Source organism: Caloenas nicobarica, chromosome 3, assembly GCF_036013445.1.
Source record: "Caloenas nicobarica isolate bCalNic1 chromosome 3, bCalNic1.hap1, whole genome shotgun sequence".
NCBI classification, from domain to species: Eukaryota; Metazoa; Chordata; class Aves; order Columbiformes; family Columbidae; genus Caloenas; species Caloenas nicobarica.
This window is the reverse complement of record NC_088247.1, coordinates 26416061-26439634: the sequence shown is the minus strand read 5'-3', so window position 1 is coordinate 26439634 and position 23574 is coordinate 26416061. Positions and strand designations below refer to the sequence as shown.

General features: G+C 37.9%; 1 protein-coding gene across 1 annotated transcript in view; it reads left to right on the top strand.

Moving 5' to 3' along the window:
* The window catches only part of BMP5 (bone morphogenetic protein 5), a 58041-nt gene that overhangs the window by 26939 nt on the left and 7528 nt on the right, over positions 1-23574 (top strand). The window contains exons 3-5 of the mRNA XM_065630935.1: positions 2482-2630; positions 13046-13243; positions 23082-23158. Of these exons, the coding sequence (XP_065487007.1) occupies positions 2482-2630; positions 13046-13243; positions 23082-23158 (424 nt within the window). The remainder of the gene's footprint in view (positions 1-2481; positions 2631-13045; positions 13244-23081; positions 23159-23574) is intronic.

The following is a 23574-nucleotide window of genomic DNA, read 5'->3' as shown; positions in this document are numbered from 1 at the left end:
AGTGTGATTTTTTTTTTCTTTTCACAGAATAAAGGAGAATTTTAAAATTAAAGTTGTCAGAAAAGTAATGAGAAATTTGAGTGAATGACACCAGCTAATGGGGGAATCCTGATCCCAGAGCTCCCACTGCCTTCTCAAGGGTCGTGTTTTCACCCTATGTTTACATAAATTGTGAAAAATTTGGGTTTTTTTTCCTGACAAATGCTTTGAATTTCTTTAGTAAATTGCTGTTATGTGGGCTGAATCATTAGCATTGGTCCAGAGACATTTTCTTTATTCTGCTATGTGTTCTTGAGAATCAGTTCTAGTTTTCCGACAACTGATTTTTGGTTCATTTGCTAAGGGGTAAGAACAATCTACCTCTTTGAATCTATTGCCTTAATCAGATCACTGTGCTTGTAGGAAGGCAGAGAAGAAGATTGACATATCAATGCCAAGGCACCTTGGTGTGAGTTTCTGCTGCAGCACAAAATAATAAAGTCACATGTATGAGAGATCCACAGGGGAAATTTGTCCTATTTAGAGATTTCTGTACTGTACCATTGGTAGTGCCCTATTCTGATTTGGCATATGAGACATTCTATATCCTGACTTTTGAGAACATTTCATATCAGTCACAGCAAAGTTTGGAGCTAAGAGAAACTATATGGGAGAACAATTATGTATTCCAGGAGGAGACAAGACAAATGTGAAATTATAGTACTGTGATATTTTAATATTTTATATTCCAAACAATTTTACAATTTTCTATTACATCTGCTGAATAATACAAAAAGTATTTATAAATAAACATCTTAAAGACTGTCACATTCAGAATGAAACCTTTTAGCTTTAAAGTTCTGATAAAACTGCTTAAAAAAAACCAAAATAAATTGGCATTTAAGACTCCAGAGAGTACTATTTATAAGCTTGTGGTACGTTGTTAATTTGTTCAGTGCTAGCATAACAGGTCAGGCTCTTCTGAATTGTAGCATTGTTTTCATGTTAGCTCCAGAGGGAGTATGAATATTTTCCCCTTGTGTGGTCATTAGCACAGTTCTACTAGAATGGAAGTGATAAGAGTCCGACAAAAGATTATGCTTTAACAGAAGGAAAAAAAGGTGACGTGAAAGAATACCCTTTACTTTTTTAAACTCTCCTTTATAATTTCTGAGCTCTTTAACCTGATTCTGCAGGTATTTCTCACAAGTGTGTAAACATATGCTTGTCATAGCCCATTTGCTCTTATTTTCCTGAGTGTTGAACCACCACAGTTTCAAGTGCTACACGAGATGTTTTTTTCAGTGTCAAACCTTCTAGGTGCAGTACAGTAACTTCCTATGATGTCATTGTGATTAAGCAACATAAGAATAGAATCACAGGACCATCGTAATTTTAAATTTGCTTTTTATACACAAAGCCCATTATTTCTGTCTCTTACCTCTTCAGGCATATATTCATGCTGTCTGTAAGGTAACAATACGATTCTCAGCTCTGTGTAAGCCAAGCCTGTCTTTAGTTGACTTGGACTGTCAGAATAGAGGATAAAATATTTTTCGTGTATATTATTGTTTTGATTACTATTTATTGCAGAAAAGAAATAGATTTCTGTAACTATAGATTTAGGTTTAAAGGGCTAAATGGTGAGAACAGTTTTAAACAATGCATGCTGCCTTGTAGAAACATGTGAAACAAAATAAAGGAGAGTTTAGCATCTCGGGTATAGTGTGGTCATTGTAGTAAACTATTTGTAATACAGATGTGGTTCTGGAACCAATTGTGTCAAGAGATTTATGAAAACAGAACAAATAAGTGATCCATGCTAAACATTTAGTTACATGATTATACTAACTCCCCTGAGCAGCCCTTCTGAATTACTGGAGGATTTCATGGGAACAAATTTGAGAATATACCAGGGAACCGAGGGTTAAAATGTAATAATTACATTATTGAATAGACATATAACTTCTACTTTGATATAGAGATTTATTTTCTAAACATCTGTACTAATATGAAACTGAACTGTCATCTATTCATGTCTTGTCATATGATATAGCTGCTGTCATATGTTATTAATAACAGATTTTTTTAGCAACGCTATGCCTTTGAATTTTAGTTGAAACTGGAACATGATTTTGACATTTTTTGTCTTTTACACTGAATGGTTTATAAAAGTTAATCTTCCTGAGATATTCTAGTGCTGGAAGACGAATCCTTTACACACAGCCTCAATTATATATTTAGTGTATTTATATCAGGAAGCTGGATTTTTCAGATTTTCCAGAGCTGTAGTTTTCATATGCTGAGACTCATTTCAGAGAGGTCTCTCAGGGGAAATACCTGTATAATACTTAACAATTACATGTTAGCTACAGCACATGTTGTACTATGTCATGATGAGGATATGTTGAAGGATTATTCATTTGAACTCCAGGAAGTCATTGCCAGCAAGGAAAAATAATAATATTTGGATGCCTTAACCCTCTATTTTCTTTAACTTAGGGATGCAGACTTGTTCCTGTTAGACACAAGAAGGGCTCAAGCTTCTGATGTGGGCTGGTTTGTGTTTGACATTACTGTGACCAGCAATCACTGGGTGATTAACCCGCAGAACAATCTGGGCTTGCAACTCTGCGCTGAAACCGGGGACGGTAAGATCAGAACTGTAAATCATAACTCCATGTATGCTCTTGTCATCTCTTGCTGGGAACATTTTCTGGATGGGCGTTTTTTAAATTGACTGGGTGACAACTCACTGAGAGTTTATAAGTAAAGGACGCAAGTCTTATCCTGCTATAGCCATAGTCTGCAAGCTTTCTATTATTCGTAATTCTGAAGAATAAGGCAATTATAAAGCTAGCTGAACCATGTTAAAATAAAGGAAGTTTGGAATAAAAGCTCCTGCATACAAAATGAAGTTCTATTTTAATGTTCTTCCACTGAATATTATATTCAGGAAAATCAAGCAGATTTGTAAACTTTTGTTTAGAAAGCTTCTAAAAATCTTTCTGGGATGAAGCACAGAGAAAGGTATAATAAAAGCTCAGGACAGTTAGGGAGATACCTCATAGCCACTAGTACTCTTACTGGAGAAATGTTAACAATAGGGTAATATGGGAACTGGTTTTCTATCCTTTAAAAAAAAATAATTGCCAAACTTTTTTATCTTGAAATGGGTTAAAAATTTGAAATCTTTAAAATTTTAATTAGCTGAAAATTAGAAAGAAGACTATCAAAAGTGAAGTCAGAGTTGTGGGTGTTTTTGTACAAATTTATTAGGCTACTACATTATTTGCAGTTATGCTCTTCACTAAAAAGTGAAAATGCATCTCAATGCAAAACAATATTTTTACAAGAAATGTTCTTTACTTAAACTTCTTTAGGAACTAATAAAAAGAGACTTATATACTGTTTTTTCTGTGATGGTTCACTTAATCCATAATACTTTACAAGCAAACTTTCAGATTTAGCTCTTTCTTGTCAAAAAAGCTTTTTATGTCAGAGGTCAAGGGATCTATGATGCCAGTTAATCTAAACCTTAGCTGACATAATGTTAATGAGTAGCAGAAGAAACCCTGGTGTAAGGATTAATATTTTTTTCTTCTTTCTTTGTTCTGGCTACTTTTTCTCATTGTTTTTGAACTGAATTCTCCCTCAGGCTCAGCTGGGCTGTGAACAAAGCCTCTCATACTTTTTCAACAAGTGCTCTGGCTGCTGAAGAGTTATGCAAAAACTGTCCTTTGAGCATGATGCTTAAAAAGGGAGTTGGCAGGCTTGAACCAGAGGAGACGACCATTTCATCTAATATTGCCTATACAGCCTGAGTACAGTCAGTGGCAAAGGGAGGTAGCGATGCAGAGTGGACCATGTTGTTGCTGGGTTCAACCAGCCTTCAAAGTCACCGCACCTGAGCCTGGCTGTGTGGGGAGCAGCTCTGTTAAGGCAGCCTGGTTTTGTGAGGCCATTTTCAGGCCCTTAATATACTGGAGAGGTGACACCTCCGTCAGACATCCAAATTAGTTGGATTGGCCTCTGGCCAGCTTTCCTATTGCAGAGTAAACTCCAACCTTGACTTTTTTTTCCAGGAGATTCAAATACAGAAATTCTTTAAAATTAAATATCCATGAAAGGTATTCATTAAGAAGCCCTGGAACCATCAATTTGTTGGTTCTAGCCTCAAAATTATATCTGCTCGGTAAACAACAGGAAAGTTTGTATGAGTAAAGGGAGACCTTTAAATTAATACACTGCAGAAACTGTAAGGGAACATTTTATGTAAATATTTCCCTTGTCTTTCTCCCAAGATCAGAAAGGTGATAGATTATTTTCTATGTTAAATTCCAAAGCCACAGGCAGCTTTACCTTCTGCACCTCACTTATTTGAATTTCTCAACACAGCTGCTTGAGTGAGGAGGGAATTCCCCTCTTCCCTCACTTTCTGTTCCTTTTTCAGTTTATTCATGCAAGAAGAGTGCCCTTCTAGGGACTAAAGTTTTCAAAACTATAGGAAGACCTGTGCTATACCACTTGGCTTAGCAAAAAGAAAATCATACTTTCATGCTCTTACAATTTTGCTCTTAAGGCTTTGATTATTTTCATTGGGTTGCTCTTACTTCTGGAAGCTATTAGAAGCACCAACAGTTGAGTGACATGTTTGTGTACAGATGGAACATGAATTTTTCTACATGACTCAGTATGTAGTGGACTCTGATGGTAACCCCGAGAACCCCACCCACCTTCCTTCCAACCAGTTTTTTATGAAAGCGCAGAGACCGCTTCAAATCAACTGAAAAACCTTCCCTTGGCTCAAGTGAACTTTCGGCCTTGCAGGTCTGAAGCACGTTTCTTCATGCCTCCAGCTGTCCATCGAGTTTATGGGAGGTAGAGGAGTTCTGCCCCCATAACTGGAGAGATATTGATGATAAGACCTGATCTATTAACCTTACTGTTGCAGCAGACTGTTAAACTAAATGGGATTCTGTTAAGTCAGAGGATCCCTCTTTGAGGTATTCAGGTGCTGCACCAGGGCCTTGGATAACCAAGTCTGTAAATACATACTAATTTTTAGATTTATTTATACAGCGCCTTTAAAATGGGATGCTGATAATTACTGAGACTCTGGGGTGCCACATATTATTATAATTACCATTAACATAATCTTTCTTACAGTTATCTTTCAGAGACTATTTAGACAATTACTTGTGTAGATATATTTCTTTGGTGATCCCTGAAGATGGTGCATTATTATTATTATTATTATTATTATTATTATTATTATTATTATTATTAATTATATTGATATGATATAATATTGTATATCATATATTATTTATAATATAATATTATATATTATATTATAATAATAATGTCTACATGAGGAATAAAAAAAATGGTAACTATTTATTATGACGGTGTGATAAAAACAACTGTGGAAGAATGTCTGGTTGATGTAATTCATATTTTTCCCCCTTTGAACATGCTGAAAAAGTACGAAAAGCCACATGACATTGGAATGTGTTTTTCTTTTTTCTTTAAGACAGTATTTGGTATCATACGCCTCATTTTAGCATGAAATGTAGACTTTTTCTCTTAATGGGACGTTTTATTTTGAACGGTAAGAATAAAGGTTTGCATGACACATATGGAAGCTGTCAACATATAATGCACTGTTTCCCTGGGGCTGTGGTAAATTAAGGATCAGGTTTTTTGGTACTTTTTTTGAACGTTTCCTTAACATTTTGCAGCATCCCCTTTTGGCTGATTCTCTCCTTTTGACACCAAAACTCTCCATGGTGTTTAAAATGAGAAGTGATCATTTTCACACTGATGGGAGTGCGGGTGTTAGATGAATTGCAGCATAAAATCAATACAGATGCAGAAACAATTCGAAAAGCTCCATGTGATGCTTTTCCTGTATATATACCATATGTGTCCTAAGGCTTAAACCATGTTCCAGTGAATCAGCACCTTTGTATTAACATTTTACATTTTTATAATTGGAAGTTAGCAATGGTTTGAACATCGCTTTTACTGGAAGAGTATGAATAGCTGCAAAGGTAATCCTTTTGCTGTTTGTATCATTGCTGAACAGAACCTAGTGCTGTCTACAGAAAATGGGAGAGAGAGATAATGTGTAATGATGACTGCTGATGATTCATAGAATAACACGGGTTCCAAATACACAACTCTCGATACAACAGCCCCCACAGCCATGTAGGTCTGTGCCTTTTCTTAGATTACTGCAGCTCTCAGTTATTTTTCATCTGCCTGTGCATCAGAGAGGAAGAAACTGGTGGTAACTTCAAAATGCCCAAGGTGATTGAGGTGATTTCTGTTACCACATAGTCCTGTGGAAGGTTTCTTAGGACTTTCTTGCTGTTTGAGGTGGGCAGGCAGCAAGAATCCTCAGCTCCCTGACTCTGACTCTTACCTCAGGTATTTTATTTCCTCAGAGCAAAGGGAAACTTGAATGAAATGGGTTCCTTGATCCAAGTGAAGCTTGGGAAAGGCCAATTCTCTCTCCAGCATGTATTTGGGTACATTCCGACATGTGTCTTCTGGAGGGGGATTTGGCTTCTAATCCCACATGCCGCAGGAAGGATTGGTGAGGTCCTTCTCCCAGGATGACGGTGGAGACATTAAGTGACACACTCTTCTCTTCTTTAGCCTCTCCTCCTTTCAGCCTGGGCCTTCCAAGTTCTCCTACAAAACCTTCAGAGAAGCAGCATGGCCACTTTCTCTATGTTGCAGAGGGTGGCTGTCTTGCTTTCAACCCATAGCAACATGTGGCAGCACCCTGATTTCTTCAGGTAGTTGGCTGCATGCTTTACATTGGTCTTGACCTTACCTTTTGACACTAAATATTACAAATCTCATCCTGAGGTTGTCTCTAGTCAACCTTGGTTCCTAACTTGCATGACCATGGTAGCCCTCAGGTACTCTGGAGGATGCTGCTGGGTTGTTACTTTTTAGTCTCTTGGTGGATCTGGTATTTATAAGGCAAAGTATCAGGAGTGAGTTCACCTTCATTAGTGTCCTTACAGTGGGGGAATTTAGGATATATATATATTTATACTGCTGTATGTATGGACTTTGGCAGGCAATAGCTCTGCCTAAATTCTGAGCCATCTGGAAGCCATATAGCCATGTTAGAACAGCACTGAACCCAAGCTAATATATCCTGCCCCTCAGCAGGTTTTATTAGCTTGGGCTCAAGCACTGCCTAAGTACAGCTACATGAGTCCTGGTCCAGAGCTGACTTTGGCCAAAATTGCGCTAGTAAATTAAACATGCTCAGGAATACCGTGATGTGAACCAAGCCGGAGGGATGATTCTCTCAGCCTCCAAAACAGGGTGACCCCATGGCAGCTGCCCCCCTGGGAGAGGTCGCTGCAGGACTGCCTTGGGGTGCTGGGCACTCGGAGCTGGCGTAGGATGTAATCGCACCAGGAGCACCCTCCCACTCTTTGTTAGTAAGGAGGGTCAGGGATGTGAAATGGGCTCCTACCCCTTCTCCTGCCACCACTGCATATTGGTGCATACTGGTCCTGGCTGTACAACTCCACCTCCACCCTACTTCCCAGACAGGTGAAGGATACATCTGCTTCTCAGCACTAGTGTTTTAGAAATAACCACACTTGTGTTTCATTTCATTCAGAAGGCTTTTATCCATTTTGTTCTTTGGTGGATGACCAATTAATCTAATCTCTGCTTGTTTTATTGTCTTCCTAAACACATTTTTAACTGTGCAGAAAAGCCTTAGGACTCCTACAAACCATTCATGGTTGAAGTGGATTAAACTGAAAGGATATATCTAGCACTTAGCAAATGTATTTTTGTATGATCACATCTGATTTTTTGTGTAAGCATACATGGTACTGCCATGTTATATTAATACAGCATACCATGGCTTTTGACATGTTCCCAAGTGCTTTCTTCAAGAGCTTTATGAATACCAAAATCGACACAAAAAGATAGGCAAAATTCCTTCAGCGAAACTGAATAAAACCAACAAGATGTAAGATATAAAAAAAAAGTGCTGAATCTTTTGTTTTGACTAAAGCTGTGAAGCCTAGGAAACGCAGAGCTCACCATCGAAGACCACCCATTTTTCAAAATTCCTTAAAGCCTCCAGGGAGCAAAAGAGTTAATAAAACACATGAAGCTTGTTTCAAAAGCATATTTTGTGTTTATATCATTAAGTATGCCCACCAGGAAAAGTTTGCATAACAGTTTATGTAGATGATACAATAGAGACAGTATAAAATACTTCTGAGTTGGAGTGTTGAGGATATCTTATATATAGAGCATCACATTTGTGTTGCTAAGCTTTCTCTTCTTTTTTTTTTTTTTTTAATAAGCCTTCATTTAAGCTTTGGTAGCCAAACTCAACCTCAATTCTTTTTCTTTTTCTGTGAAGTTCCATTGCTCTCAAGAGCACTGTTCAGGCATGAGAAACCACAAAAGTTTCTATCTAGTTCTGAAAGCTACTTTGCAAGCTTTCAGACTCAGAGCCTCAGTGCAGTTTTTGCTAAACTATTAGATGTTATTGGAGCTTGTATACTCAGAGTCTTTCTACAAAAGGCCCTTCTCAGTCCTCATTTCAGACATCAATCCCCACAAGGAGGAAAGTATAGATGTGGCATTGGAATTTTTTTCTTTTCAGCAAACTAAAAATGAATTCTCAGCATCACTAAAGTTTTCATTTCTATCTACAAATATACACAATTATTACCAAAATAACTACTGTGACCTAGCAATAGTGGTTAATCTGTAAAATGTGTTCTGTGGCCTGTTGAACACTTTTGAAAATAAATAAGTGCTTGTTTTTCATAACAAAATGAGTGGTTTGCTGCAGTTGGATGACTCAAGACAAAATAATGGATCTTGGAATCACTCATTGTCCTGTGTTGCCAGTGCAAATCTGGCCAAGATGCATAATGGCTGAAATCTCTTGCAAAATTAGTGTCTGCTGAATGCCGTACATAAAATATATGTTGCTTGAGGAGAGACAGCCAAGTCACAAATCTTACCACCGTCATTGGCATCCACACTGGCGGTCTCAGAAGTCAGCTTTCTGAATGTCATGAAAAACGAGGCAATGTCTTCAGGTCAGGACTGCGAAACAGATTGTTATTGAAAGCTTGAAGGGCTCTTGCATTTCCATTTGGAGCAGCTGGGGGGTGAAATGAACTTTTAAGATGGAACTTGATCAGTTCATGAAAAGAATTGTATGATATGACTGCATGTCACAGTAGAAAAATGGACATAGTGACACAGCAAATAGCTCTGCAGTTGTGATCCTGACTGCTATTCCTATTCTGTGGGTTAATAAAGAAAAAAAAAGAAGAAAATCATCAGGATTGTTGAGTAGCACCTTTTTATAAGCTGAACTTCACAGTTATTGAACTTTACAGTTATTTTTGCAGCAGCAGTTCCTTTCTTGTAAGGGGACAGAATGTGCAAAGGCAAATAATATTCATTCTGTTCAGTCAGTCAAACTGGCACTTCCAGACAACCTCTTATGCAAACTGCTAAGGGCATTTTACTATCAAATACAATGAAAGCCAAAAATAAGTTCAAATGCCAAGTCAAACAAATACATCTTGCCAAAGACTCAAAATCATATGAATAAGGACTACGGAGTTCAACAGATTTGGCACATAATGCTTTAAATAAGTCTTAGTCTCCAAATTTACCTGTCAATATGGAGAATAGATAATAAATTATCATAGTAGGATTGAGAAGCGCGTGCCAGAATGTGAGGAATACAAAAACTCTGACTGTTCCAGACAGAGTAACTCCATCTGTTATGCTTATTTGTTTTTTCCTACGTGTAGGGGCAAATGCAGTGGTTAGGTTCAATAGAGCAGACACTAGCTGACTGTTGGTTTCTTGCAGTTTCTTCTTCTTTTGCTCTAAAGTCTGAAGAAAAGTCATTGAAATCCTCAGAATTAAAGATACAATGGAAGCATAAAACCAAATCTATTTTTCAGAATGCTTGACCACATCCAATACTTGTTCAGAGATGCTCAAGACAAGCAGAGAGACACACCTTGCTGGTTTTGTTTTACCACTTTCATGTGGGTGAAGCTCTGAGAGAAGGTGTAATTAAGCAGGTCAGCGTGAGTCATTCAGCTGATTTTAGAAAATATTGCTCTAATACCATAGTATGGAAGAACTGTGTGCTGGAGAGACCTGGATTTTCAGTTGTCATCAAAGCTGAGAGTTTTCTAAATGCTTACAAGAAATAACAGACTAAAACTGTTCGCTAAAAATGAAGTCCATGAATACTGCTTGCTACAAAGGCCAGTTCAGGGTAGGGTAAGATTTTTCTTACTGTATTCTGAAATCCACACTATGGACTACCTAACAAGACTGTAGCACACAGAGCTACTGCTGTGGCAGAAAGATTAATGCATTTCATAGGCAGTATACTTTGAAATCCCTTCTGTTTGGGAAGAGGGAAAGCTTTGTGGTCTTAGACTGAAGGACATCTCCCACACACACACTTTTTTTTTTTTTTTTTTTTTAATTGAAGCATAATAGAAGTTCTGTAAATGCAAACTTTCTTTTGCACAGAAGCAACCTAAAATGGAGACAACATATGTGGTTTGAATTTCCAAACCAAACAGCTCAGAGGTCCTCCATGGTAGAAATATAGTGTCTCAAGGGCAGTGTATATTTTGATTGCTTCATTTTCTGAAAGTTGCAGTTAAGCTAAGGTATATGATAAACCGATAGAGAAAAGTTTAATGATGAACCCACGGCAGTCAATAAAAGTTTTCCTGTTGACTGCACTAGAAGATTCAGAGCATATACCATTCATGAATTGAACAAATGTGTCCTAAAAACTCAGGTTGGCTGCTTAAAAGATCACGCAAATAAAGGAATAAAGTCACATAAGCTGTTTCTGTGTGTAAAAAGTCTGTGGGTTACAGGATTAATTTTTTTATAGTATATCTCTATACCCTGAATAACCAAGCAAGCCTTAACTTGTGGAATCTTAATAGCCACCTCATTGCTGAAGTCTAAAGGAAACCCAGAGGAAACTTAATAATATTAAAAGTTATTTTAAAGGGAGTTCACGTTGGTTTGAAGGATATTTTGCTTCGCACACAATATCCACCATTGTAAATTCAAAGAACCTAGATTTAAATTCAGAAAACCTCCACACATCTTTACAACCCTCAGTATATAAATCTATGAGTATTCTTAAAATGTCTACCAGTAAAGTATTAGTCTTTTATAGATAAAATTAAAATTCTGGAAGTCATTGGAACAAAAAACAAAGAAAAATAGTAAAAATATTCCCTCTAGAAATGAGGGGAAACTTGGAACTTTGTGGTAAGAGGCTAGTTTGTCCATGTTGCAATGAATAGAGAATAGTCTGTACAGTTTTTCATATCTGACTTGCAACAGAAGATCGGAACATATAGAAATTAATGTTACTGAATTATTCAATAGTAACTCAAACACATGAAAAGAAGAATTAAAGAAGCACAAGACTAAAAAGCCATTTAAAATGAAATCAGAAGCTTCAACAAATATATTTTCCCTTGCAGTCAAAAAAGTAATTATCAAAATTGTTCAGAATATGTTGCCAATTACTCTGCCCCATGACTGCTAACTTTCTCAGTTCTTCTCTTGCTTTTGCTGGGCTCTCTGTCACTGGAAACATCTTAAACCAATTTAAAGTGCTACACCTGAATAAACATGTTGTAAAAGTGTTTATGTATTGAAGTGGGTCAGTTCAAGGTATGGTATTTGGCTGGAACGTCTAATTTCTCTTTTTACTGCAAAAGGGCTGCCAGAAGGAGGAAGTCTGAGCTGAATTAATACATTTGTTACAGTGGAAGTAGAATGGAAACTGCTTTAACCACAAATCAAACTGCCTCTTTCATTTACGCCAGTGATAGAGTTTTTCTAAGAAATATAGACTCTGGCGTACAGCCACTGTAAGTTTGTGTTTGAAAAGGAAACCTATATGCTTATTTCTATAAGGTTTACTCCTATGCTTATTTGCAAGTTCTTTTTCGGGATGATTGAGTTAGCAGCATTATACGTTTGTGAGGCAGATGCTCCTCCTTGCCGGCGCAGCAAACTTTTCCAGTTGGTGTAGAAGCATCCCCAGGCGCCCCGATGCTGCACAGCGCAGGCGGTGCCTGTGCCCGTACCTTCCCGTTTAAGGGACCTCTGTGTCCCCCACCCAGCACAGCTGCACAGCTTCACATGACACTGTCTCATTTTCTGACGGTTGAAGGGCTCTGCATAATACACGTACACACAAAAGTGTTTATGCTGCCAAAATAAATTCTGTTAAGAGCAAGGGTTTATTTGCTAAAATGTCACTGATGCAGTTTCAATGACTTGTTTTGCTTTCTTTTCTTTTAGTGAGGTTTAGATCCTATAATATAGTGAGGTTACCACACAGTCCTGACTGAACAAATATTTTAAAGAAATATGCACATCCCCTGGGAACAGAACCAGAGTCAATAATGTACATATTTCAAACTCTGTTCTCTTGAATGACTGAGTGCCTTCCTACCTTTACTAGTGAATGAACATCAGTTTGAATAACACTGCACAATATTTATTTTTAAAGCAGAAGTATATTTATTATCTACACTTCTCTTTGCTACCGATTTGCTTTGGGGATATAAGGTTCCACATTTCACACTTAAGTGATGCAAAAATTAGATGACCACATTACATTACCCTTTCGATAGCTTACAGACTTTAACGGGGCTCCTTTATTTTTCAGTTCTATAGATCTGTATGTGAGACTGAATTAAAATATCTGAGTAATAAATAAGATATACAGTGTACAGAGATCACAATTTTATGCAACGCAAACTACCTGTAATGATGTTGAAACTCTTGTAAATTGGTGATCTTTTTGTCTTCAATATTCCATTCAACAAAATGCAGTTAGGATTTTTAGTCGTGTAACTTCAGGACTATGGGCAAAATCCTTGTCATGCTTCAGTTAGCATTTGAACTCCCACTGTGGCTTCAGGAGGGGCAGAAGTTTACCTTTCAACTTACGATTTCCATTACTTTATAGGTCGAAGTATCAATGTTAAGTCTGCCGGCTTAATTGGAAGACATGGGCCTCAGTCAAAGCAACCATTCATGGTTGCGTTCTTCAAGGCAAGTGAAGTGCTTTTCCGTTCTGTCCGAGCAGCCAACAATAAAAGGAAAAATCAGAACCGCAACAAATCCAGCAGTCATCAGGAGTCTTCTAGGATGCCAAGTGTTGCGGGTAAGATGAAGCTATGATTTACTAGCCTCTTTATAGGACTTATGGTCACCTGCTCAAATGCAGTGGAGTCCAACAGCTCAAGAAGATACTGCTCATTGTCTGAACTGTCAGAAACTGCGTTCCTGCTCCGTTTCTACCTACCCCTTTAGCTTTGCTTTCACGTCTTTTTTTATGTTGTCCCTGAGCATGATCTACCTTCTGTGAGTCAGGTCACTTATGTGTATCATGAACTTCTGGAGGGTAAAATTACAAAGTAGATTGGGAAAGGCTGTATCTGAGCTGGAAACTAGTCCCATGTAGTAAGCAACTGGATGAGGTCTTTGCTACGCATGACAAAATCATAAAGAGAGTATAGAGAAGGGTTGCACCCCAACTGGTTGTTTAGGAAGCCTCAGCAAAAGGCAGTTTAACTGCCTCTCAGCTGAAGAAGCCAAGATGTAACACAGAAATCTGAGTACTGGAAATAAGGAAGTACTTAATGTATTGGCACATGCTGATGTAAATACACAAGGTATCCCTAAATGAGAGTGAATTCGATCCCTTATTTACCTGAAAGGTACTGACAGTAATGCATGTGAAAATGTTGTTAGTCCCATTAGAGCCTGGAGTAAGCTTTGCTCCAATTCTTTCTTGAATTGCTACTTCAGCTGAAGGCACAAAGTCACATTCTAAATATGCTCATTTTTGAACAAATATTTCTGCTTTTCAGGGACAGGATAAGAAAATGTTTCTTTCTAAAAGCATGGCAGATCTCATACAAGCATATCAAAACTTGATATAGATGCTATTCTTAAGCCCCGTGGATGCCTACAAGTAAGAAAATTAGTATTTAGTGGAAACAATTCGGTGGAGTGGAACACATTTGTTTGAGGGGAACCATTATGAGCATTATGCATTGCTTATATCCATCTCAGAATCTCAAAAGTGGCACAGTAGAGACCTCTCTAATCTAATGCAAAAGCCTTTCCCTGATCTTCTGCACACAGAGGAATTTTGTCTTAACAGTCACAAACTACTATTGAGTTGCTAAAGAAGTCATAGAAATTATTTTAATAACTTATGTTTCTAGACTAATTTAAAATTTACCTGGTGATGTATTGGAATAAAATCCCACTTTAAGGTTAAAAATGAGTATTAAAACATATCCTGAGAAATCTACTGCTTCAGTAGTGGGCTCATTTTTATTTGCATATGATGTATAGGTAGGAAAAAGTCTGTGCTATTTCTCTAGTTTCCACTGAGGACCTGGAGCACAGTTTTTTCTGAGGTAGATGATTAAGAGAGACGCACATGTTCCCTCTGAGGACCCTAGCTTTTGAAAAGCCCCTGACACTTGTTGAGGCACCAGGAATCTCTATTTACAACTGTTTTTTGTTTGAGGTTGAGTATTGTCAAGTTTTTCTGATATTCTGTGTAACTATACCACAAACAGCACATCTGCACAATTTTAACCCCTTATTATTAGTAAATTTTGCAGGGAAGCAGTTATAAACAATGAAAGAAGTACCCAACTAGACAGTTTTAGCTTTTCACTAGTAAAAAACAAAAACAAAAAACCAAACCAAAACCAAACCAACACAAACCCAACAACAACAAAAGAAATTATATGCTCTATAGCAGAAAGGCATTTTAAAAATTATTCATTATTTATAAAGTGATATTGACTAAATACTCTGTCTTCATTAACTGCTTAAACTTCTTCCAGTTTTTTTAAGCAATGAAGGTTAAAAATTGACTGAGCATCTGGTAATTCAGACATGGTTTAAGCATGCACATCAGTTAAGTTTGCTAGGTAATGCTCATTCTAAATTCATTGACTTCAGTAGAACCGAATCTGCATTATTTTCTGCAGAAACTGTTCCTTCTGTTTTACTGCTATTGTATGATGCACTTCCCTATTTTCATTAAAGGGCTTTGGATTCTTGTCACAGGAAGAGGGTAAGAGGGTTGGGGGGGTTTGTTTGTTTGTTTGTTTGTTTTAAATACAGTCAAACATGATCTGTGCAACTGCATTAACTCCAGCCTCTTACCTCAAGGGTCAGTAAGCTTCTGTTTGCACAACAAAACAAAACAAAACAACCACCATGACGACAACAAAAAACCCCAAACCGAACCAAAAAACCCAAAATATTTTTCCTGGAAAATGTCTACTAGTTTTGAGAATTACATTATTTTGAGAGAGGGAAAAATCATCAAAGTGCACTGTACACACAAGATAGCTAAATATAATACTTTCAGATTGAATCCCATCTTTCTATTCCCTGAGGAAATGAGAATTGGACAGATTTGTTAAGCCTCCTTGATTATAGCAGGAAAGCAGAACACAAGCTCTCTTCTTGTTTAACCTGGGAAAAAGTCAACCTTAACACATGCCAGTAAGTTGCATCGGCATGAGAATTACTTCAGGAAGAGCTGTCTGTATGTCTCAAAGCACTGGTCAACCTCATTTATTCATCCAGTCATGCTTCAGAGCTCTTGTAAAACAAGAAAAATCAGAACATCTCTAGTGAAATGAGCATTATGAAACAAATTTTCTCTTAACCTCTTTAGGCCCACAGTCTGTGTAAGCCTAGAGTTGCATCAGTGTGTATGTTGATCCATGCCAGATTCTCTGTCAAAAAATGTTGCAGTTCAAGAAAACCATACTGTTAAAACAAAATTAGGTTAAGAAGCAACTGCATATGCAGTTGCATCAAAGACAGAGGCAGCAAGATATGGGCAGGCTGGAATAGGTGGCAAAGCTGAAGGCAGAAAAATAACCACAACCTCACACAGCAAAGTCCTCCACAGCAAAACTGCTTGGAGGGGTAGCTCCCGCACCATGGCAAATCAGCTTCCATGTTCTTGCCTTGCAGTCTGCCTCAACAGTCCCCAACTCACAAAAAACATCTTTAATTTGGGTGCCATTAATGATCAGTGGTGGGACTTTCCATGCTATAAGTGATTCAAAACACTTTTTCTTTTAATTACTGTTGCAACAGTGCTCATTAAAATCTGCAGATGAGCACACTGACATCTACAAAGGCAACGTGCAGATTCTATCCAGATGCTCCAGGGTGCAAAAAAGGCATGAAAGAGAGAACATATTCTTATTCCCAGATCGTCATGTCTTCATAGAATACAGGCAGTCCTTCCACGAGAAGAGCCTCTAATCAGGGAAACGCTATTCCATTTTCCTCCTATTCACCAGTCCCAGGATCTGTACAATTGCAATGAATATGCTCCATTCCAGCAGGCTTGTGGGAGAAGGCTGATTCTCCCAGTTCTCTACAGGTTCCAGTAACGAGCAGCACTTTAAAACTACAATTCATCTCTTCATATTTAAACCAAAGAAAAACCCAAGTAATTCTTCCCATCACCTTCCTCATGGCAGCCTGTCAATAGGCCATATTCAGTTCTCATCTACCCCCTGATGCATGACACTTGACATAAATGACATAGTGATGGGCAAACGTAATTGTGTGATGTGGGTCCTTGTATCTAAGCTTGTTCCATAATCTTGTATCTAAGCTTGTTCCATATTCTTATATCTACAGCATCTAAGTCAGACATTGGCAGTGAAAAATGCTCATCTACATGGCCAGAGGTTATGTAGGCAGACCTAGATAGGTATGCTGCCATTTATATGTCACAGGCTTTTGTAATACCTCCCTCTGCACGTCAATCCAAACATTCCTACAGTCATACCTTCCTTTTCCCCTTGCTTTTTTTTTCTTCATTTTCTGTTGTGTGGGGTTTTTTTGGTTTTGCGTGGGGATTTTTTTGTTGTTTTGTTGTTGTTGTTGTTTTTCTCTTTCTCCTTCCCTTTGCCATTGCCTTTTGTCATCTTACTTTTGCTGACTTCTTTTCTAAGTTCTTGGACTTCAGTGATTACCTTTACTGTATTCTCAGTATGTTGAAAGGAAAGCACCACTGGGCAACTCAGTTCTTCCCTTCCACTGGACAACACATTTTTTGAATTATTCATGAAGATATACACAAACACAACATGAAGAAAATAAAATCTATATGTGTCAGTTATTATAAGAGCCGTGCAAATGTTGACAGATTTAAGTTCAGCATCCCTTGTTGCTAAGAACTTCAAGAGAAGATGACCTCAGTGCAGTGCAAAGATAGAGAGAATTAAACTTAACGATACTTCACTCTGCATTTCCTGTATTTAATTGGTTGGTGTCGCACTAATTAATTAAAAACACAGTACTTTGTGATAGTACATATAGGCATGTCTATGTGTCTTTATTTCCCTTGCAAAAAAAAAAAAATCCTCATTAAATTTCTTATAAATATATTTTATTAAATTAATAAATATTTTATTAAATTTCTTATAAATATATTTTCTCCCTTCCACAGCTCTTTCTGCTATGTAGGGGTTTGGACCCCAACTGCAGTCTCTGAATAGCAGCAAAACAATGTTTTCTTAGTCACAGTACTCTATGGTTTTGATTCTTGACAGAATAAGCATATGGGCCTTGAAGCTACAGTATGTGTAATTGGATACTTGGCACCAGATCTTATTATGAATGTCACATTTGATACTTATATGAAATGTTACATTACATATAACGTTTGTCTTATATGAAAGAATTCAAGGAAAGAATACAGATTTGCTCAAGTCTCCCTTTCTTTGAACGTGTGTGGGCTAGATGGTTTGCAGATACATGCCCACATATGAAACTCAGACCATCATATCAGGTATTGTGGTGTGACTGCTCATCCACCTCTGCCTAACCTGTATTCAAATAATTCATAGTATCGAGACAATGAAGACATCTATGCGATGTCTTGCATATTTATTATTCAGCCTGTCTGCTTTAACTGTAGGGACTTCTGCTATGTTCTGGTGGTAAACCTTCTGTACATATTCTTAAATATGAAAATGTCATGACTGAGAGAAAATTGGCAAAAGCACATTCTTCAGTTTTCCTTTGTTTGCCTACTTGGGTGCTATCTAAAACTGGATTGTGACTTTCCTGATTTTCTCATATGCACATCTTTCCCATGTTTTTCAGTCACAGCTTTTTTGCAAAGTGACTTGCATTTTATATGACTGAATTTTAAATCCCTGCTAACAGCTGAAGCAGAAGAGTTCAATATTTGCCTGCTATGAGCACTGATATTAGTCAAAATCAGTATACAGATCCTTGTGAAGACTGATCAGTGAAACACAGTTCATTTTTTTTCCAAGTTCCTTTACTTTCCACTACCTTCAAGTTACATCTTAAGTGTGTGCAGAACATACTAGATTATTACAGACAACTCATCACAAAGTATGACTAAGAGGTTTTGGTTTTTTAAAGGCATATAGATTTTTTAAAACTTGTGATGTCTTAGGATAGCCTGCCTTGCTTCCAGTGGCTAATCCAGAAAGACACAGGACTCCCATAGGATGTGGGTATATATTTTGACCCTACATGCTCTGTGGCAACTGAGAGTATCTGAGATAGCAGCAAATAACTACCTACCTCTGGAGAACTTTTAATGACTGTCACTGAGAATCAGCCCATGAAGGGCTAGGAAAATACCATAAGAAAGAAGGTAGTGTTCATCTTTTAAAAGGAATGAGGATTTGGGGTTTTATAGCTTAGAAAGCCTAACTTAACATCCCTAGTGGTAATAGAACAAGTTAGTACCGCAAAAGAATATATTTTGACTTGTGCACAGGTTTTGAGACAGTTTCAGGACACATGTTGGGGCGCCGTATATTAAAGAGAAAGTGGCTACATAGCCTGTTTAAAAAAAAAAAAAGCAGATTCAAAGAGCATGTTACCAATAACAGTAAAATTTGGGTGGTTAATTTGAATGACATCTCATTGAGTCTCTTCTGGATCTGATCCAGTCCAATGTTTTATTGATAATTTGGATGATTGATCACTCCTCCCAGATCTGGTATCCTCTGTGAACTTGCAGAGAGCACACTCTGTTCTATTGTCCAAGTTACTAACAAAGACATTAATCACTGTTGGCACCAGTACTGATCCTTTAGAGGTATCCCTAGTAACCAGCTGCCAGCTGGACTTTGTACTGCTGATCACAACCCTTTCAGCCCAGCAGACCAGGCAAATTTCCACTCATTATATTCTTTACCTATCCAAACCATATCTGACCAATTTGGCTATAAGAAACAAACAGGAGACCGTATCAAAAACCTTCCTAAAAGCAAAGCGAACAACATCCAGTGCTTTTCACAAGCCCACAAAGCTAGTCAGCTCATTCCAGAAAATGATTAAGTCTGTTAAGCACAGTTTGGTGTAGTAAATCCATGCTGACTGTTACAAAACACCTTCTTGTTCTTCATGTGCCTGGACATGGCTTCCAGGAGGATTTGTTGTATAGAATTCCCAGAAACTGAGGTTAAGCTGATTGTCCTTCTTGAAGACAGATGTGATATTTTCCATTTTTGAATCATCAGGAATATCCTCCAGTCACTATTAATAAGCAAAAATGGTAGGGAGTGACTTTGCAATGACGTTGATGTCGTGGTTTAACTCCAGCCAGCAACTAAGCACCATACAGCCACTCGCTCACTCCCTAGATAAGAGGGAGTACTCTGAAGATTAAAAGTGAGAAAACTTGTGGGTTGAGATAAAGGCAGTTTTATAGGTAAAGCAAAAGCCTTGCACACAAGGAAAGCAAAACAAGGAATTCATTCACTGCTTCCCATCAGCAGGCAGGTGTTCAGTCGTCTCCAAGAAAGCGGGGCTCCATCAAGACAAAGAAGGCACCAAGTATCTTAATCTGTTCTGAGTCCTTGCCACTAGGTTCTCTGCCTTGCTGAATGATGAATTTGTATTTTTCTTAGTTTTTCTTTTTGCTATGAATGTACCTATAAAAGTCCTTGTTGACCTTCACATCCCTCACAATTTTCAACTCCAGCTAAACTCTGGCTTTCTTAATACCCATCCCTGCATGCTCAAGCAGTGTGTTTATATTATTGCTGTATAACTCATCCCAATCCCACAGTAGTTTTACTTCCTAATTGAATTCAAACTCAGTCAAGAGTTTCTTATTCAGCCACTGTGATTTTGTGCCACACCTGCTTGACCTTTTGGACATGAGAGTGGACTTACCTTGTGCTTCTCTCAAAGTTTGCTCCAGAAGACCAGCCAGCTCTCATGGTCTCCTTTGTCCTCCAGGCCAGTCTCCCATGAGTTTATGTGAAGAAGATCTCTGACCAAGCTGAAACATATTCTCCTGAAGTCCAGGGTTGCAATGCTGTTGTTGATCTTGGTTGTCTCTCAGAACCTGCTAATTCCACGATATCATGGTTGCTGCAGACAAATCATACTGTAGTTCTCATCAGCATCCTCACCCTCAACCTGTTCTTTAGTCATTGATTTGCATAAATACAATATAAATCTAAGGTGACTAGGAAAGAGTGTGTGTGTGTGTGTGTATATATATATATATATTTATATATATATATATACACACATATATGTGAAGTTGATCATTTGACAGTGTGGTTTTGCTGCAAAACTCCTGTTCTGGGAAATACTGCTAGAAAATAATCTGGGAAATGTAGGAAATAGTTTACTTGGCACTGTGTTCTGTTTTGGCCATCACATCTTCAGAAAGACACAGAGAAACTGAAGAGAAACTAGAGGATAAATGATAGCATAGATCAGGACAGCTGACAAGAAACAGTTGGTAAATTTGCAGAAAAGCTCATTTAAGCCAGATATTTGGAAGAGTTTTCTACTAGGATAGCGAATAGATAGATAACACTACAATGTGTTCTCTCATAGACTGTAGAACTCCTTGCCTTTCATTTTATATAAAATAATCCTCTCTCTTAATTTTCTAGGAATTTTTAAGTAGAGACCTCCCCATCTGTCCTGTCCTGCACTCAGATATGAGTGGGGGGAGAAGTGACTCAGGTTTGTGGGTCCCCCCCAATTGGAAAACACTACACACAGTACTTGAGGTCCACAAACAAAAGGCTTTTATTTTGCAGCTTGGCCCAAATGGTATATGATTCGGTGGCAGAAGGATTTATGTTATTGTAGGTTCGATCAGTAAACATTAAAAGTTTGTGGCATATGCGGGGCTATAAATCTTATATTACTATGTTACATATAAAAAGGAAAGCAAAAAGGTAGAAGTATGGGAAAGAAAGAAAAGAGAGAGAAAGTTTTCACCATCCTTATGGCTCCACTTTATGTGTGATGGAGTTCACAGTCTCGGGTCCAGTGATATGCGGCATCCTCTGGTGTCTTGTTCAGTTCATGTGATGAGACTGGTGGACAGAGTGGTCCTCAGGATGGTGGGTGGGCGCCGCCAGTGCTTGCACAAGGTGGGCCTTTATAGCCCTCTGGGTTGCCCGCTTGCATAACTTTTGGTCTTTTGTGGAGGTGTTCTTCTGAAAGAGAGAAAAGCCTGGGGGAAGGGGTGATTGCGAAAGATAGACAAGTCTTGGGCCATGTTGAAGGGTCTCAGCTTTTCCCTTTGTGCCATGTTGGGCGTATCAGAAAGTGAAGCTGTGTGCCCTCCGGCACGTTCCCCACCTCTGGTATTGGCCAACCGGCCTGGGCTGTGGCTCGTTAGCTTGTCATTGATATGTGAATTGCAATTCACCCTATACTGAATATATCATCTCCTGTGGCTGCATGAACTGGTTTTGCCACAGTGTTTTGGCCATTATCCTCATCAGTACATGACACCATCCCAGCCTCCAGGCTCTTAACTTAGAAAAAAATGTTCCTAAAAAAATGCTGTTCACGAAATTGAAGATTTTGTTTATTTTTCCATGTCTTGTTTGTTTCTTTGTTTGTTTTTGTTATGGTGAGCTTCAGCTGAGAGTGGGGTTTTGTTTGTTTGGGGTTTGGTTTGTTGGTTTTTGTTGTTGTGTTTGTTTGTTGGTTTGGTTTGTTATTTGTTTGTTTGTTTGTTTGTGGGTTTTTTGTTTGTTTTGTTCTTGTTCTTGTTTTTTTTTTTCCTTCTGGAATGGTTATTTTTGTCAAAAAAAAACACTTCAGCATTTTTTTAAATGGAATCAGAGGAAATAGCCTGTTCTCTCTGCTCCATTACATACCTCACTGATGGCATCACTAGAATAGCACTAAAAACCAACGCTGGGGTGCTGATGTGGTGAAGGCATGAGCCCATTCCCTTCCTTTCGTGTTACTCAGGGGCAGTAAGGAACAGGCACTTCATTTTCTCAAGAATTAAGATTGTTCTGGAGAAGCATGTATGAAAGGCTTTGCGTGTCCTCTGACAGTGCAGAAACATTCAGGCTTTTAAAAAGCATCTGTTAGTCTACTTGTTTACATTAGTGTTACCAACTGAAGAACATTAAGTGGTGAATATTTCCGAAAATACGGTAACAAATGAAAGAGTACAAAATATGCTAATGCTTAAATAACAGACTTGGAAATTCTGTTGTTTCAGGACAATTTTTTTCATTGCTAATTTATCTTTACAATTGGACTACTTTCTTTACCTGGCGATTAAACCTGTGCCAACATATAGATGACTTCCCCATCTCTTTTATCAAGATCTGACTTGTCCTCCTTTGATTATCTGTCTACATATTATCAGAGGTTTTATCTAGCTAGCCAGCAAACAGGTATCTTGTAAACCCATTTTCCCTAATGCTGAATGTATCATTTTGTCTGTGCACACAAATTATATCAGGCTGGCACTGCTGATTCTGAATTTCGTATTTTATACTGCCCTTATGACTAGCCCTAGGAATATAAATGACAAGCCTAGGAATAGAAATTACAGTATGCTTGTTCCTTTCCTTTGTACAGTTTGGTCAGGAGATCAAAAATACCTAAATCTTGTTAGTTCTAACAATGCTTCTAAACAATTTTTTGTTATCATTTTCTTCCTGTAGATTATAACACAAGCGAGCAAAAGCAAGCATGTAAGAAACATGAACTTTACGTGAGTTTCCGAGACTTAGGATGGCAGGTATGGTTATAAATGCTGTTTCCTATAAATTCTAATTAGGATAATCTATTTTACAGTCCCTCATTATTTACAGTTTATTTTCCTCATGGTAATTAGTATTTCACTGAAGAGAGACATTCTTTCAGTGCATTTTGCAATTAATCCCTATCTCTATTGGTTTATCTTTTTTGTCTGCTGTTCTTTCAAAGATTTTGCATAAATTAATAGCTTTACGATCTTGATTCATTCACATAAAGGTAAATCTGAACTATTACTCAAGATGTGACCAGGTCTGTTGTAAATGAAACCAAAACCCCCACAACTGAGCAATGGAACTTTTGAAATTTGCACTTGAGCTCTCCTTCATTCAGTGCAGTCTGCTGCAGGTCAGAAAGGTTTCAGTGGGGTAGGGTCCATAAGAAATTAATTCACTGCTT